At 38.5% G+C, this 19,399-nt stretch overlaps 1 protein-coding gene across 1 annotated transcript in view; it reads left to right on the top strand.

The window, feature by feature from the left end:
- The window catches only part of ADAMTS20 (ADAM metallopeptidase with thrombospondin type 1 motif 20), a 165,841-nt gene that overhangs the window by 116,412 nt on the left and 30,030 nt on the right, over window positions 1-19,399 (top strand). Inside the window, exons 29-31 of the mRNA XM_053556101.1 lie at window positions 639-806; window positions 13,038-13,211; window positions 13,287-13,457. Of these exons, the coding sequence (XP_053412076.1) occupies window positions 639-806; window positions 13,038-13,211; window positions 13,287-13,457 (513 nt within the window). The remainder of the gene's footprint in view (window positions 1-638; window positions 807-13,037; window positions 13,212-13,286; window positions 13,458-19,399) is intronic.

Here is a 19,399-nt window from a genome sequence, read left to right on the forward strand (position 1 = left end):
AGAGAAGGGTTCAGAAAAATGAAATATTTGTATGTATTTACCCTAGGCATGGGATTGGCTTGGGGCTGTAAGTATAAGTAATATGTAGAAAAAGTACCAGGGGAAGTGATTGGTTTAGTTAAAAGAAATACTGGTATTGCAGCCCAATTCATAATTGCTAAATCATGGAAAAAGCCCAAGTACCCATTGATCCACAAAGGGATTAATAAATTGTGGTATATGTGCACCATGGAATATTATGCAGCCTTAAAGAAAGATGGAGACTTTACCTCTTTCATGTTTACATGGATGGAGCTGGAACATATTCTTCTTAGTAAAGTATCTCAAGAATGGAAGAAAAAGTACCCAATGTACTCAGCCCTACTATGAAACTAATGTATGGCTTTCATATGAAAGCTATAACCTAATAGGGGGAAGGGGGAGAGGGAGGGCAGGGAGGGGGGAGGTGGTTAGAAGGAAGGGGATTGGTGGGATTACACCTGCGGTGGCAAATTTCAACTTCTCTCTAATTAGAAATACTAGAGTATATCTTAAATAAAAATATCAAAGCAAGGACATTGACTGTTTCATGTAATACTTCGTGAAGATAAACCTAATTAAGAAAAAATGAATCAAGGGCATTCATATTTCTTTTCTAGTGCTCAGCTTCTTGTGGTAAAGGCATAAAGTACCGGGAGGTGCTTTGCATTGACCAATTCCAAGGGAAATTAGAAGAACAATACTGCAGTCATCTACAGAAACCTCCAACTCACAAGGCCTGTAGGTCTGTCAGATGCCCTTCATGGAAAGCCAACAGATGGAAGGAGGTATGTGATGTGCTTTATAATTATGTGTGTATACATATATATGTGTGTGTGTGTGTGTATTTTATTTAAGTAAACTGTAATTCATTCTTTACATCAATAACCTTGAAAGTTTTACTCTTCTGAAATGTACTTTATTCTGTTATATACTTTTTGCCACTATGTCCTAAATCAATACTGTACAGTGTTAATATACTTGCTGAGTCTGTGGTTAAATTAGTCATTTGATTTTTGTACTCATAGACTTCATAAGAAGTTTAGTTAAAGAATACTAGGGAGTTACTGGTAGTTATAGCACTATCCCTGGGAATCTAACAGTGAAATATACATAGGGTGCCAAAAAATGTATACATGTTTTAAAAAAGGAAAAAACTGTATTAAAATTATAATACTCAATATATACCAATAACATTTGTGTTCTTATATATTGTATCTTGTATCTCTTGTCATTGCAGAAGTCAAATATGACTTGAGTATTACAATTTTAATACATTTTTTTCCTTTCCTAAAATGTGTATACTTATTTTTGCATTTTTTGTATATGACGAGGCCTTATTTCCACCCACAAATCTTGGACTTAAAGTAAGGGTGCACCCTGGAGAAAGAACTAGTAAATTCCAGAGTAGAATCAGAACTGGAGGGTTTGGGAGATGTCAGAGCTAGGTCACCTAGGGAGGGCTAGAATGAAAAGATTCAGCAAAAATTCAGGCTGAGAATTCAGTTTGTAAAAGAAACTGCCTGGCATGCTCAGGGAAGAGAGCTCAAAATCTAAATTAGGGTAGGCGTGCTTTCGAGAGTGGTTGTCCACCAACATCAGCTTGAGAAATATTGTCAAGGCAAAGGCAGTGAATGAAGTTGGAAGCATTAATTGGAATAATTTCCCGGGGACTGATCTCAGTGGGACCAGGCTTTTAACACAGCCATCTGGCTGCTCTCAGTGGTACCTCACAGTGCTTAACCATTTCTTCAAGGATCTCATCCTGCAAAGGGAAATAGAAGCCTGTCATCTGCTCAGGAAACGTTCTCATCTCTGTCCCATGTCTGAGTTAGGGAGCTGGAAGAAAGTCATGATGTCTTTGAGCTGCCCCTGGAGTCAGGGCACCTGGCTTTGAGTGGCATTAGGTCAGCGCATCGTTGCTGTTTAAAACAAAGTTCCTAAATCGAGGGAAAAACCTCAGCTTTCTTTGTAGGAGAGGCAGCCTCTGTCAAGTGTTAATGTGTTGGGAATTGTGGTTAATGTTTGACTGAAAATTGGTGGTGAATGGGTGTCTGTTTTTCATCACACACACGCAGCATGTTCTTAAGCATTTGCTTCTACACTAAATTTTAGTCAAGTAAATAAATCATTTTTCAGGCTTTAGCAGATGCCATGACTTAAAAGATTTCTCCGTTAACTTGTTTTATTTAATAAATGCCATTGGTACCTAAGTAGTTCAAGAAAGGAACACCAGACCGTCTACTCCTTCACTTCCTTCCACAGTTAGTTAGTTATTCAGCAGGTTCTCTTCATTCTTCTATCAAAGGATGTCTTAAATCTCTTTGCAACCACTCAGGTCTAGTAAAATACATCACTATCATGTGTTCCCAGGCCCACAGTGGCCTCCCAGCACACGCTTTGGCTGTCATTTACTTTAGTGGCAGCCCTAGAAGGACGCAGATATTTTGTGTCAGTATCTTTCATGACTCACCTTTGTTTTTAGGGGGTGAGACTAAAACCTAACCCATGCTTACTTCTTCATCTTTATCTCAAGCCACTGTCCTTTTATTTTTGTCTTAGAGACACAGGACAGGATACCTGGGTCACTGGGCACCTCGTTTTGTATCTAGCTAAGTATCCTATCTCTCATGTAGAATACTGGATTTAATTACAAATGTGCTCGCCATCTCTTAATTTAATAAATTTGTCATGCTGTGGTTTGTTTAAAGTGGAGGTTTGTCTTCCTTTCTCTGGACACAGGGGTTGCAGAATAACAGCAAAAGCTTTCCCCAAGAGGGTGAGACACCGGAAAGGCACCAAGCAGCAAAGGTTCAGCTCTGCCCAGGGGGCAGCAGGTGACTCCAAATTCTGACAGCAGAGCCACAGGGGTAGAGGGTAGACGTGAGAGAGACTTTTGCTTCTTGGCCTCCAACATTCCTGTTGATCCCACAGATTCCTTTGCCGCAGTGCCCCTGCTGCAGCTGCTGGGCTTGGTATTCACGAGGACACTTTTTGACCCTTAACTTCCACCCCCACAGCCTGAATCTATCAGCAGTGCTAACAAATTGGCCTTGGTGTACCACCAAAGATGAACTTAAATAAGACGCACTAAAGAGATGTGCTGCAGGGGTTTCAAAGATACAGATATGAACATTCAAGGACTGTACAAAACAGACACTTCTGAACAGAGTCGCTTTCTTCCCTCTAAGTTGGTTTTCCTTGTCATAGAAATTAGCTGCATCCACCCACACAGTTCCCAAATTTCTGGCAGAAACAAATGACCCCTTGTAAAGTCGCTGGCTTTTGATTTATTCTATAAAAAGCACCCACATGAAGTTAACAATTGCAGGCTGTCACTGCACCACATATAATAATATACTCAAGGGAAGTGTAATTTCAGAGGTAGTTAAGTGGTAATCACTGGTTGCTGCTCTATTCAGATCATAAAAATTGTAACATTGCTTTACTACAATCACTTGCTCTCAAAAATGATTTCATTTTATTACTATTTTACATGATGCCTCTAATGTAAAGACACATTGGGTAAATTGTGACCACAGAGGTGCTCAAATGAGTTTTGAAGGAGCACTCTTTGTTTGGTAGGTTATATCATTTTTTTTTAATGAAAGGGTTTAGTAATGTGTTTTAATGATGGCGGCTAAACGGGAACCAACATTGCTGTACAGGGCCATGTGTCCCCTGGGCCAGATGTGTGTCTTTAGACACAAATTAAATACTCGAATCATTTAAAAAGAAAAAAAAATCACCTCCATCCCCCACCCCCACTTCCTGGAAGCAAGGGTATTTTCTTTTTCATTTAATTGTATTTATTTGAGAATGCCATCCTCTCTTATAAGTTCAAGTTTTTCAGGCTAGCATGGTGCTAGATTCCTCATGGTCTCAGACCCCATCTACTTCTTTAAGTGCCAGCCAAAAGCACAGACTCTACGTTTAGGAAAAAATGAAATTGTGAATTCTAACCTCCTCTTGATCATGGCAAACTTGCTGAATAACTTAGATATCCAAAGACTCTCAGCTCAATCTTCAATTCAGAGCCAGGTGAAATCAACCCCTGGCCCCCTTCCCCTTCTTCAAAACCCATAATTTCTATCTCAAATATTAAAATCAGAGCTGTGCCCAAAGGTAATACAAATTCCAAAATCCCACAAACCTACTGCTCAGAGCTTCCCACTCAAAGCTCCTAATCTGAAAAGAAAGAAAAAAATAAAACCCAAAAAGTATTTTCTAAATGCTAGATGTTTAAGAGATTTTGTACTTCTATAATTCCATATTGTCGATATTTCATAAATATGTAAGTACATAAATATATTTTCAAATATTTCTGACATATACATATATATTTACATATACATATAATTAAGCAATAGTAAGTCCTAATTTTTTTAAAGCCCTCAGGCCCCCAACCAAGAATCTGCAATCTCTTTGTCTGTCTCCCTGGGGTAGGCAGGGATGTTTCCAGTAGTGAAGGTAGACTGGGGCTCAGTGACAGGGACAACAGCCTCCCGTGCTAGGGCAGGGCCCATAAACCGGGACTCTCCCTCTTTTCTAGCTAGAGAAAATGTGTTTTTGCATTTCCATGCTCCCTGTTAATCATTTCCCTTTATCATTCTTGATATTTAAGATGGCCTTTCTTTGGATAAGCTAAGCAGGTTAACACTCTGATTTGAGGCATGTGTCAAAGTTTTCAAGGCAGAACTAATTGTATCTCTATAAGAAAAGTAAAAATATGGGAAGGAGAAGAAACCAGCAAGGGACAGTCACTTCCTGACACCATATGAGAGACTTCTTTATTCTTCATCGCTGCTGGTATTTACTAGATTCCTTATGCAAATGAAGAAACAGCAGCTCAGAGAGGTTAAGTAGCCTGTGCAGTCACAGGGCAGGAAGCTTTGGGGAGGCAGGAGTTTAAATGTGGCTCTACTTGAGCTTTTTCTACTGCACTAGTTATGATTATTTCATCATTAAAGGTTAGCTCATGGTTCTGTTCCCTTAGTAACATGTTGCTGCCTCTGGTGAAGAGGCACATAAAGGTCCATTTGGGCTGTGACTGCAATACATATAATAATGTCATCAATGGAAATGTAATTTCCATATCATGCTGAATATACTGCAAACTTATTTATGTAAAAAAGAAGTCTGTTGCATAAATATAAAATATATGTATATATATGGATTATATGAGTCATGGGTAAATAACTGAAGATTTGGTTGATCAGATATCAAATATGATGATGTCACTTGAATTGTTCTCCACAGTTGTTGGGAGTCGTGGGCAGGCTCTTCAGCCTTTCCGTCTCAAGAATGAGGAGGTGGCGTCTGCGGCCACAGGCAATTGCGGGCTGCAGAGCCGATTTATTTCAGCAAGAGAGAGAGGGAGTGTCAGCATAGTCACAGGAAGGGGACCCAGGAGAGGGTTGCCCACGAAAGGGGAGAGTGCAGGGGATATATCCTGACATTCGCCCGCCCAGTCTCCACCAGCCAGGGAGGTCTGTTCTTTTCCAATCCTCCTGATTATTGGTTGTTTCTTCAATTCTCTGTCTAATTGGTTCTTGCGCCTGGGGAAAGTCCCAGGGGAAGTCCTAAGACAGACCAGAAAGTCCTATATCAGCCACCCACAGAAACACTAGCAACGAATTAGGCTCCAATAACAGAAGGATAGTTTCCCTTTTGGAACATACTACATCCTGGTCAGATATTTGGAGCAACGCCTATTCTGGAATACACACAATGAGAAAAGTCTTGATATTTTCCCAAATCCCCAGAGAAGAGCAGTCAAATGGCAGCGGCAATGAGGCTTTAGTCCCGTAGTCTTCTGGTGTGAGTAGCAAGTACTCTGATGTTATTAGTGGTCTATGCTACAAAACCTTTATTGTTTAAATAATAAAATCAGAGTGTTGCTGGGTTTGGTTTTGATTCAGGAGCTTCACAATGTTCAGGTGCTAGAGAATCATTTTTGAGATTCTATTGGCCAATTCTGAATAGTGGTAAAATAGCTGCCACAGTTCCAGTCCTCACATCTTCACATTTTCTCACATTAAAATAGATATATGTTTGTTCTACATTTATAAGGAAGTCAGATTCTAGACAGGAGATAAAAGTTTAAAGAATAGTTCACTTCAATATAAGAATTTGCTAATATTGGAGATACTCCAAAAATGGAATAATGGCTTTCAAGATGTAATGGACATATCCAGAATAAATCTATGTGAGTACAGATAAGTTTGATAGTCACTCATTCACTGTTGCTGTAGAAGGGATTTCAGGGCTGAAGAGAAATTAGGGTTGGTTGTTCCTAGTGTCTCTTTGAATTCAAAATATTATACTTCTGCTATACTACTACAACATTCATTCCATAGTTGCAAATAACTGACTATAATGAAACCAAAACTTTATCTATGAGAAATTATGCACAATGCATCAAGAGAGAAGACTTCACCATTTACATTTTAAATAATTATTTATTGCAATGCACAACTCTTAATATTTAAAAAAAAATCTCTGCTTTACAATAGCTATTAATACAATGGCTACAGTGCCTATGGATTTGGTAAAATCAAACTATCGCTTTCTGTTCACTTCAAGTCTTTAAAGCACTAGTATCTGCGGTGTTGTGTTTATGTGTAAAGCATATGTGGCTGATGTTTTTGTGTTAATTGAGTTCACGTTAGTGAGTCTCAGTCAACTATTTGTGTTATGCTAGTATTCATAGCTTCACAGGGCCTTCATATTCATTACTGGTTTTCTAAAAAAAGCAAAGTTTAACAAGTTTAAAGATGTATAGTTCTATAAAGCTGTTAAAATAAGGGGTATGTTTTTCAGAGTTATAATGCACCTTGGGAAGCTATTCCAGGAAGCTTCTTAAGAGTGGATAATAGTATCTTCACTGCATCCAACAATCACAGCAAGGATTGGCTTTGGGCAAAGGTAACAAGTTCTACTATGGAAATGTTAAACTTGAGGTGCCCTTGACATATTTATGCAGAAAACACATGATAATTCTTGTAAATACATGAAACAATTCTTCTAAACACATCAAAATATAAATGCAGCATTCAGAATTATAATCAAAGGAAGAAAACAGATTAGAAATTATTATTACGTGTAGAAGAAATTGCTGAGAGAGAGCTTAGTATAAAGAAAAGCCAGTTATTAAAGTATAAACAGAATCCTGGAATATGCTAACATTTAAAGGAAAGGCCAAGAAGGAGCAATTTAAGGAATCAGAGGAGAGTATCTAGAACAGCAGTTGTTCTCAACCTGGGGGTCGAATGACCCTTTCACAGGGGTCGCCTAAATACATCCTGCATATCAGATATTTACATTATAATTCATAACAGTAGCAAAACTACAGTTATAAAGTAGCAATGAAAATAATTTTGTGGTTGGGGGTCACCACAACATTAGGAACTGTATTAAAGGGCCATGGCCTTAGGAAGGTTGAGAACCACTGATGTAGAAGCAAAAGGATTTCAATTGCAGAAGCCAGGATGGCGCAGCAGAAGTGGTCCATGGTGCTAAATGTGTTAGTGAGATTGATTAACTAAAAAGAGATTTGAAAGGTTTTATTGAATTTGGCAATTTGAACTATTGATGACATCAGGCTAGGGAATATTCAACTTCAGCAATAAATTCTTTTCTGTTCAAATCTAAAATCATACCAATTTATTCTTTTGTACTTTTTTGTCTAAAAGACTATAAAAAGAAAGTTACTTTTTTCCCCAAACAGTAATCCATATTTCTTTTCCTTTTAGAGAAGAGATTCATATTAAAACCATAGTAGCTACCCGTGATCTCTGTGAGTTTTTTCTCTCAATTCATGCTCTGATTAATACTGGTTTTTTGAATTATAGGAAATTATATATCTCTGATAAAGTTTCTTTTTGAACTGATGTTTTCTAGGAATATTTTTTCAGGTTAGAGGCAGGATGTTTTGCAAATATAATTTATATATTTCTGAAATTATCTCTTAAAAATGTTTACAGGCACTTTATTTTATATGCTAAATATTTTCAGAAGAGCTTGAAATAAGTTCAACTACATCCAGACATTTCCAGGGGTCCTCAAACTGCGGCCCGTGGGCCACATGAGACGGTGTGATGGTATTTGTTTCCATTTGGTTTTTTTACTTCAAAATAAGATATGTGCAGTGTGCATAGGAATTTGTTCATAGTTTTTTTTTTTTTAAAAACTATAGTTCGGCCCTCCAACAGTCTGAGGTACAGTAAACTGGCCTCCTGTTTAAAAAGTTTGAGGACCCCTGTAAGTCTATCTAATATTGTGCCATACATAAAGCATATATCAAATTATTATTGTCTTCATATAAAAAGTAGCTCTGCGTGAAAACAATGAGTTGGCAGAATTCAACTGCTTAATAATAACTTGAAGATCACTATAAGTTATATAGATATGCTTAAGATTTTGTGCATTTAGATATGCATCATGTTTTACTTCATAAATAAAATAAAAAACAAAAACTCTCTTTGAAGTCAGTGGTTGCTGCTTACACTCACAAGTTGGAAAACTAAATTTGAAAGTCCCTTTATATAAAAATGCTGCTATAGTTTGTAACAGGAATTTGAGTCCATTGGGTAAACTAAGTTTTTAGCTTTTGTGGGATTTAAATGTTTTTTCTTTTTCCTTGGTAAAACTACATTTTGCAGGTATACATTTAATGTTGTGAAAAAGGAAATTTGTTGCCCTACAGAAATAAAGAGCTAAATGAATAGCCTGATTCTTTTTCCCTTATAATATTACAGTGGGAAATACTAGTGGGTCCCCAAACGATATTACTTAAAGTGACCCCAAATCCCTTCTGGAAGAATATGAAGTATAAGTAATCAAACTCACAAACTAAATAAACATCCTTAGACATACTGCACACTCTGTTACTGTTGCCATTGCCGCTGTCGGTTTTAGTCAGGCTCTGTTGTTATATGGTTTTACTATTTAGTTTTGGAACACCTGACATCCTAGGGTTGAACGAGGGCCAAGTCTTCATCTTCCCCAGGAGGCAGCACAGAGAGAGCTCAGCCTGAGCCAAACCTTCCATCTGATGTTGCAATCCCATGTCCACCCAGAAGGAAAAACAAAGTCATTTAACACAAGGACATTTGCATTGGAATGTTTACAGCAGCTTAATTCATAATCACAAAGATGTAGAAACAATCCAAATGCCTATCAACTTGTGATGGGTTAATAACACTCATATACCATGGAATACTATTCAGCCATAAAAAGATGGCAACCTTGCATCTTTTGTACTTATCTGGATGGACTAGGAAAACATTCTCTACTTAAAGTATCTCAAGAATAGAAAAGCAAGCTTGTCATGTACTCAATAGTATATTGAACCTAGTAGAGCAATAATTATAGGCCCACAGGAGAGAAAAACACAATTAAATTCAAAAAGTGGGGAGGAGGGAGAGGGGAGGGGATTCAGTAAGTTTCAACCTAATGGGTACAATGTAGAGGTATATGGCATACTTCCTGGGTGAAGGGCTCAACTGCAACTCAGACGTTACCTTACAACTGCAAACGATGTAACCTAATTATAGGTACCCTGATATTAATCCAAAATTAAAAAAAAAAAAAAAGAACCGAGCTTCAACTCTGATCCACCATTGCTATGGTCTGAATGTCCCCCACTCTTCAAATACATGAGTTGAAATCTTAATCCCCAAGCTGATGGGACATTGGGAAATAATTAGGTTATGAGGGTGGAGCCCTCATGATTGGGATTAGTTCATTACAAAAGTTACCCCAGAGAGCTAGCTGGTCCCTGCAACCATGCCAGGACATGGTGAGAGGGTGCCCTCCACAAACCAGAAAGTAGGCCTTTTCTGGAGTCTGAACCTGTGGGCACCATGTTCTTGGAATTTCAAGCCTCCAGAATTATGAGAAATTTCAGTTATTTACCAGTTTGTGGTATTTGGTTATAGCAGCCCAAATGAATTAAGATAAAAAAAATGGGTACCAATAGTGAAGGGCTGCTAGAACAAGCACCTAAAATATGGGAATGATTTTGGAACTGGGTAGTTGGTAGAAGCTAGAAGAGTTTTGAGGTGCTAAAAGTGTCATAAATGAATTGTTATGGGATATTCTGGTGAAGACACAGAAAGAAAAGAGAAGAACTTAGAACTCAGTCTTCAAGAATATCTAAGTGGCAAAGAACAGAGTATTATTAGAAGCATGGACAGCAAAGACCATGAGGTGTCAGATGTAAGTCAGACACACATCATTGAACAGCGGAGGAAATAAAAAACCTAGCTGACTTGCATTCATGTTCCAAAACTTTGGGGAAGGTAGAACTTGTGAGTGATGAAATTGGGTATTTCACTGAGGAAATTTCCAAGCAAAGCATTGGAGGTTTGGCTTGGCTTCTCTTGACTGCATGTAGAAAAATATGAGAAGAAAGTTGTGGCTTAAAGATGGAATTGTTTGTTTGTTTGTTTTTTTTTTTTAGTAGAGACAGAGTCTCACTGTACCGCCCTCGGGTAGAGTGCCGTGGCGTCACACGGCTCACAGCAACCTCTAACTCTTGGGCTTACGCGATTCTCTTGCCTCCGCCTCCCGAGCAGCTGGGACTACAGGCGCCTGCCACAACGCCCGGCTATTTTTTTGTTGCGGTTTGGCCGGGGCTGGGTTTGAACCCTCCACCCTCGGCATATGGGGCCGGTGCCCTACTCACTGAGCCACAGGTGCTGCCCCAAAGATGGAATTGTTAATCAAAAGGAAACAATACTTAAAACTTGGGAAAATTCTTAGCCTGTTTATATTTGGAAAAAATAGAAGAGCTTATTCAGGAGAAAACACAAAAGGTGTGGCCAAATTGGATGTGGAGCTTAGTGGAGATTAGTTTGAATCAGTCATTTCAATCCAAGCTATGAGCTATTTATAAAGACAGTGGGGAGATGAGGCAGCTGTATACACTGAAGCTGTGACTTGCTGCCTGTGACCAGGGAAAACTGACCTACACAGCCAATTTTGAGGTCATGGAGCTTCCTGGTCTCCTCACAGTCCCAGAGTGCAAGGAACTGCGGTGCACAGGGCCCCAGCAGGCTAGTCCCACTTCCCAGTAGGAGATCTGGTCCCTACAGGGCTGCAGCAGGCAGGTGCCACATCCCAGTAGGAGGTCCAACACAGGACTCCTCCACAATCCCAGCTGTGGCCCCAGTGGACCTAGGTGCAGCATGGGCTGTGGCAGCTACCCCCCAGAGTGCACAAGTAGTAAACTCTGCAGCATCCAAATGATATCATCTCCCCTGGCACACAGACTCATGAGCCAGGGTTTTGTGGCTTCTTCCTTGTATATTTCAAAGGGCTGAGTGCCTGGAGTCTTGGACACATGACCTAAGGAGAGGGACTTTGCAAGTGTTGGGCCACTGCCGAAAGTCTCCACTAAGATGATGCCTTAGCAGAGCCATGGTGTTAGAGCTACCCCTAGGACCCCAGCCCACTAGAGCCGCCAGCAAGCTATTTCAGTTTGGTATTACTGTAGACAACCTACCTACAATCCATGGCATGGGCTGCACCCAGGAAAGCTATGGGGGCATTGCCACCTGGTGCCTGGGTGAGACATCAAGTCAAAGATCATTCTGAGTTGTTTGCCCTGTTGGGTTTAGTACTTATTCAAGACCTATTACCTTTTTCTTCTTTCTATGTCTCTTTTTTGAATTGGGAATTAATATCTATGCCTGTCCCACCACTGTAGTTTGGAAGCATGTATCTTATTTTACTTCACACATTTACAGGTGAAGGTGAATTTGCCCCAGGATGGATCATACTTTGAGTCTCACCCACATCCGATTTAGACCATATTTAGACAGACTCTGGAGTTTTGAGTTGTTGCTAGAATGAATTAAGACTTGATGCCACCGTGCTCGGTGGCTCACACCTATAATCCTAGCATTCTGGGAGGCTGAGGCAGGTGGATTGCCTGAGCTCACAGAAGAGAGACCAGCTTGAGCCAGAACAAGACCTCATCTCTAAAAATAGCCAGGTGTTATGGCAGGCACTACTCAGGAGGCTGAGGAAAGAGAATTGCTGGAGCCCAAGAGTTGGAGGTTGCTATGAGCTGTGATACCATGGCACTCTTCCAAGGGTGACAAAGTAAGGCTCTGTCTCAAAAAAAAAAAAAAAAAAAAAGACTTTCAATGCTATTCGGAATGGAATGAATCTATTTTGTACATAAGAAGGACATGAATTTGGTGGGAGCAAGGGCAGAATATGATGGTCTCAATGTTTGTGTTGTCTCCAAATTCATCAGATAAAAGTCTAACTCCTGAGGTGATGGCATTAGGAGGTGGGGCCATTTTAATTCTCTCATAAAAGGAATTATATCCCTGAGAGCTAGCTTGTCCCTGCCACCACAGGACACATGGTGAGAAGGTGTCCTCTGTGAACTACTGGACACTTAGACTTTCTAGAATGATGAGAAATAAATTTCTGTTATTTAAGCCACTCCGTTTATGGTATTTTTTATACAGCCTGATCAGACAAAGACCGTCATTAACTAAAGTCAGCTCCTCAGGCAAGAGACAACCTCTGTGCCCCTCAGTGCCCTCAGCCTTAGCTTGTAAACTTCCTTTATAAAGGTGCCTATTGTCAGGAATAAGTGTATGGAAACTGTTCTCTGAAATTTTAGAAATAACACAAAACTTTCATTGTGCACATAAGAAAAATGAGGCTTCCAGTCTATTTTATAGGCATTACTCTCATGTAAATCAGAGAGTCATCACTTGGGTTACTGGGATGCCATTGGCAATACCATGATTTACTTGTCGTAGTTTTTGTAAGGTTTAAAGTACATTTAGCAAAGGACATAAAATGTATTTATATATTAATTAGGAGCTCCAGACAAGATAATGGTAAAAATATTTATTACATGTATTTTTTGATCTAATATATGATATAACATCCTGCTACAGTTAAATGATAACATATGCTTCTACTTGGCTATTGTGAGATCATTTGGTACGTATTGGCTAATTGTTTGAATCACATGGGTTTCTTTGCAGTGTTCTGTGACCTGTGGCCCCGGAGTTCAGCAAAGGGACGTGTACTGCAGACTGAGAGGTGTTGGGCCAGTCGCTGACAAAATGTGCGATCCGTCCACCCAGCCTTATTTTCAGAGGCAATGTTGGCATCAGGACTGCGTGCGGTACGGGTGGATAGCAGGAGAGTGGCTGGATGTGAGTATTGACCAGCAAACTTTCAAAGACACTGAGTATAAAAATGTTCCCTTCATTTTGTGGTTGTATTTCTAGTGTTCAACATCATGTAAGAAAAAAGAGACACATCGGCCAGTGAAGTGCGTCGATGCACAAAACACCCAAGTGAATGAAAGTTTCTGTGATCCTTCAACCAGACCTATCTCAATCAAAAAATGCAAGAACCCTCCCTGCAAGTATATTGTGGTAACGGGAGACTCATCACAGGTGAGTCAAAGAAAGGAATTTGAGAATTTTTGTTCTGGGAAAAAATAAAAAAACACTTGATCTAAAAATTGATGCAGCTGACAATGTATCTAAATTTTGACTATAAGGACAGATGAGAATTACACAGATCAGTCTAAGGAATGAAACAGCTAACAGTTGAATGGTGCAAATAGAGCAACAATAAAATATATGTCACACCCCAGTCTGAAGTGTCAATTGGTTCCAATCATGGAGCCAACAATGAGTAATAGATCGGCAGAGTAAGCCTGCGTAGTTCCCCACTTTTTATAAGCAGCTTTTTGAGGTATAATTGGCAAACCATAAACTTAACATATTCAAAGTGTGCAGCTTAGTAACACCCATGAAACCAGTACCATATTCAAAAGAAAGGCATCTCCACCACTTTCACAAATGTTCTTGTGCTACTTTACAACTCCTTCCACTTCCCACTCCCTCCCCACCCCACTGGTTACGTCCTCTGTTTTCTATGTTAGTGATCTCTCACTGTACTGGTGTGCATTTTCTAGAGTCTTATATAAATGGAAGCATACAGTATGTACTATTTTTTTGTTTGTTTGATGAAACTTAAGTATTTTGAGATTGAGGCAGGTTTTAGTCTGCATCAATAGTTTTTTCCCTTTGAGTAACATTCTACATGTCTTCAAGTTCACTATTCTTTTTTTCTCTGATGTCTGATCCCCATCTAGCCTATTTTTAAAAATCTCAGACATCATTCATTGTTTAGATGTTTCATTTCAGCATTTTTCTATCTTCCATATCTCCACTTACATTTTAAACATATGAAATATATTCGTTAATAACCTTATTGGCAACCATCATCATGATATAATTATAGAACATTTTATAACCCCCAGGAGAAACTCTGTGCTTGTTAGGAGTCATTACTTATCACATTTCCTCCCAGCCCCAGGCAACCATTAATCTGTTTTCTGTCTATATGAATTTACTGGTCTGGACATTTTATATAAATTGAATCATATGACATGTGGTCTTTGTGTCTGACTTAGCATGGTATTTTTAAAGTGTATACCTGTTGTATTATACATCTGTACTTTATTTCTTTATATGGCTAATATCCCATTGTCCAGATACTACATTTTGTTTACTCATTTCTGTTTGTGAACCTTTGAGTTGATTCCATTTTTTGACTACTAGGAATAATGTTGCTAGGAACATGCATGTACAAGTTTCTGTGTGGACACATGTTTTCAATTTTCTTGGAATGGAATTTCTTGGCATTATGATAACTCTGCTTAATTTTTTGAATAACTGCCAGGCTATTTTCCATAGTTGCTGTACTATTATTCATTCTCATTAGGAATGTGTAAGATTCCTATTTCTTCATATTGTCATCAGCACTGGTTATCTTTCATCTTTTTTAAAAAATATAATTATTCTGCCCAGTGAGAGCAAGATGGTGGCCAAGTAACAGCTTCCCTGCAACTGGGCACTGTGAGTCTGGGGAGATAAGACTCCAGGCATCTCTGGTTGGTGGGATCTGCCTATAATCATCCTTTTGAGGACACAGGGAGTCAGCGAGAGACTTCTGGACCCCAAGAGGAGGATAAAAACAGTGGAAAACTGGCCCAGGAACTTAAAGAGTAAGAGGAAGTGAAAGGAAAATTAGGGCAAGGAAACAGATAAAAGAAATCACTCATGAGGAAGAATCAGCAGAAAATCTTGGCAACATGAAGAACCAGTCCAGAGCAACCCCTCCAAGGGACCATGAGGTAGCTACTGCAGAGGATTCCACCTAAAAAGAAATGTTAGTAATGACAGAAAGTGAATTTAGAATACACATCATGAAAACAATGAAGGAAATGATGGAAACAATGAAGGAAACTGCTAATAAAGTGGAAAATAACCAAAATGAAATCCAAAACAGAATCAAATAAGAGGTGAACAATATGAAGAATATAAAAAGGATATAGCAGAGCTGAAGGAACTAAAGCAGTCAACTAGGGAACTTAAAGATACAATAGAAAGTATCAGCAACAGGTTAGACCATACAGGAGAAAGAATTTCGGAGGTAGAGGACAAAGTTCTTGAGATAACTCAGATAGTTAAAGAGGCAGAAGAGAAGAGAGAGAAAGCAGAATGTTCACTGACAGAACTATGGAACTTTATGAAGCGTTCCAACATACGAGTTATAGGAATCCCAGAAGGGGAAGAAAAATGCCCCAGGGGAACAGAAGCCATACTAGAGAATATTATAAATGAAAATTTCCCAAATATCACCAATAATTCTGACACACTGCTTTCAGAGGGATATCGGACCCCAGGTCATCTCAACTCTAACCGAGCTTCTCCAAGACACATTGTGATGAACCTGTCCAAAATCAAGACAAAAGAAAAAATTCTTCAAGCTGCCAGCAGTAAGTACCAGTTGACTCACAGGGGCAAATTCATCAAAGTGACTGCAGACTTCTCTAATGAAACTTTCCATGCAAGAAAACAATGGTCATCTACTTTTAATCTACTTAAACAGAACAATTTCCAGCACAGAATTCTATATCCTGCTAAGCTAAGGTTTAACATTGGTGGAGAAATCAAATCATTTACAGATATACAAACATTGAGGAAATTCAGCACAACCAGCTCTACAGGAAATACTTCAACCTGTTCTACACACTGACCATCACAATGGATCAGCAAGCAAAGTAAGAACTCAGAAATTGAAGGACAGAACCTAACTTCCACACTGATGCAAAAGATAAAACTAAGCAATGGACTCTCACAAAAGAAGATGAATAGAATACTACCACACTTATCAATTATCTCAATAAATGTTAATGGCTTGAATTCCCCACTGAAGAGACATAGATTGGCTGACTGGATTAAAAAACACAAGCCATCCATTTGCTGTCTGCAGGAAACACACCTGGCTTCAAAAGACAAATTAAAACTCTGAGTCAAGGGTTGGAAGACAATTTTTCACGCAAATGGTATTCAGAAGAAAAGAGGAGTTGCAATCTTATTTTCAGATTCATGTGGATTTAAAGCAACGAAAGTCAAAAAAGACAATGATGGTCACATTATATTGGTCAAGGGAAAAATACAACAAGAAGACATTTCAATTCTAAATATTTATGCACCCAATTTAAATGCTCCCAGATTGTTGAAACAGACCTTACTCAGTCTGAGCAATATGATATCTGATAATACCATAATAGCAGGGGACTTTAACACCCCTCTCTCAGAGCTGGACAGATCCTCTAAACAGAAATTAAATACAGATATATGAGATTTAAATGAGACCCTAGAACAACTGTGCTTGATAGATGCATAAAGAACATTCCATCCCACAGATAAAGAATAAATATTCTTCTTATCCCCCCATGGAACATTCTCCAAACTTGATCATATCCTGGGACACAAAACAAATATCAACAGAATCAAAAGAATTGAAATTTTACCTTGTATCTTCTGAGACCATAAGGCACTAAAGGTGGAACTCAACTCTAACAAAAATATTCAACCCCACACAAAGGCATGGAAATTAAACAACCTTCTCTTGAATGACAGTTGGGTATAGGAAGAAATAAAACAGGAAATCATTAACTTCCTTGAGCATAACAACAATGAAGACACAAGCTACCAAAACCTGTGGGATACTGCAAAAGCAGTTTTGAGAGGAAAATTTATCACTTTAGATGCCTACATTTGAAAAATAGAAAGAGAGCACATCAACAATCTCACAAGCCATCTTATGGAACTGGAAAAAGAAGAACAATCTAAGCCTAAATCCAGTAGAAGAAAAGAAACATCCAAAATCAAATCAGAGATCAATGAATTTGAAAACAAAAGAATCATTCAGAAAATTAATGAAACAAGGAGTTGGTTTTTTGAAAAAATAAATAAAATAGATAAACCTTTGGCCAGACTAACTAGAAATAAAAAAGTAACATCTCTAGTAACCTCAATCAGAAATGACAAATGGGAAATAACAACTGATGCCACAGAGATACAAGAGATCATCTCTGAATATTACCAGAAACTCTATGCCCAGAAATTTGACAATGTGAAGGAAATGGATCAATATTTGGAATCACACCCTCTCCCTAGACTTAGCCAGGAAGAAACAGAGCTCCTGAACAGACCAATTTCAAGCACTGAGATTAAAGAAACAATAAAAAAGCTTCCAACCAAAATATGCCTTGGTCCAGATGGCTTCACACCAGAATTCTATCAAACCTTCAAGGAAGAGCTTATTCCTGTACTGCATAAATTATTCCAAAAAATTGAGGAGGAAGGAATCTTCCCCAACACATTCTATGAAACAAACATCACCCTGATACCAAAACCAGGAAAAGACCCATCTAAAAAGGAGAATTTCAGACCAATTTCACTCATGAATATAGATGCAAAAATTCTCAACAAAATCCTAGCCAATAGATTACAGCTTATCATCGAAAGTCATACATCATGACCAAGTAGGTTTCATCCCAGTAATGCAATACTGGTTTAACATACACAAGTCCATAAACGTTATCCACCGTATTAACAGAGGCAAAAATAAAGATCATATGATCCTCTCAATAGATGCAGAAAAAGCATTCGATAAAATCTAGCATCCTTTTCTAATTAGAACACTGAGGAGTATAGGCATAGGTGGCACATTTCTGAAACTAATTGAAGCTATCTATGACAAACCCACAGCTAATATTTTACTGAATGGAGTAAAACTGAAAGCTTTTCCTTTTATAACTGGGTTATAAGGCAAGGTTGTCCTCTGTCACCTTTACTATTCAACATGGTGCTTCAAGTTCTAGCCAATACAATTAGGCAAGACAAGGAAATCAAGGGAATCCAAATGGGAGCAGAGCAGGTCAAACTCTCCCTCTTTGCTGATGACATAATCTTATACTTAGAGAATCCCAAAGACTCAACCACAAGACTCCTAGAAGTCATCAAAAAATACAGTAATGTTTCAGGATATAAAATCAATGTCCACAAGTCAGTAGCCTTTGTGTACACCAATAACAGTCAAAATGAGAAGCTAATTAAGGACACAACTCCCTTCACCATAGTTTCAAATAAAATGAAATACCTTCATTATGTACCTAACGAAGGAGGTGAAGGGCCTCTATAAAGAAAATTATGAAATCTTCAGAAAGGAAATAGCAGAGGATATTAACCAATGGAAGAACATACCATGCTCATGGATGGGAAGAATCAACATTGTTAAAATGTCTATACTTCCCAAAGCAATCTACCTATTCAATCCCATTCCTATTAAAATACCAACATCATACTTTCAAGATTTGGAAAAAATGATTCTGCATTTTGTATGGAACCAGAAAAAATTTGTTTAGCTAAGACAGTTCTTAGTAATAAAAATAAAGCTGGGGATATCACCACACCAGATTTTAGTCTGTACTACAAAGCCATAGTGGTCAAGACAGGATGGTACTGGGCACAAAAATAGAGACATAGACACTTAGAATCAAATAGAAAACCAGGAAATGAAACTAACATCTTACAACCACTTCATATTTGGTAAACCAAATAAGAACATACCTTGGGGGAAAGACTCCCTATTCAATAAATGGTGTTAGGAGAACTGGATATCCACATGTAAAAGTCTGAAACTGGACCCACACCTTTCCCCACCCACAAAAAATGATTCAAGGTGGATAAAGGACTTAAATTTAAGGCATGAAACAATAAAAATCCTCCAAGAAAGCATAGGAAAAACACTGGAAGATATTGGCCTGGGGAAAGACTTCATGAAGAAGTCTGCCATGGCAATTGCAAAAACAACAAAAATATACAAATGGGACTTCATTAAACTGAAAAGCTTCTGTACAGCTAGGGAGACAACAACCAAAGCAAAGAGACCACCTACACAATGGGAAAGGATATTTGCATATTTTCAATCAGACAAAAGCTTGATAACTAGGATCTATAGAGAACTCAAA

The sequence above is a fragment of the Nycticebus coucang genome, chromosome 12 (genome assembly GCF_027406575.1).
Source record: "Nycticebus coucang isolate mNycCou1 chromosome 12, mNycCou1.pri, whole genome shotgun sequence".
Classification (NCBI taxonomy): Eukaryota; Metazoa; Chordata; class Mammalia; order Primates; family Lorisidae; genus Nycticebus; species Nycticebus coucang.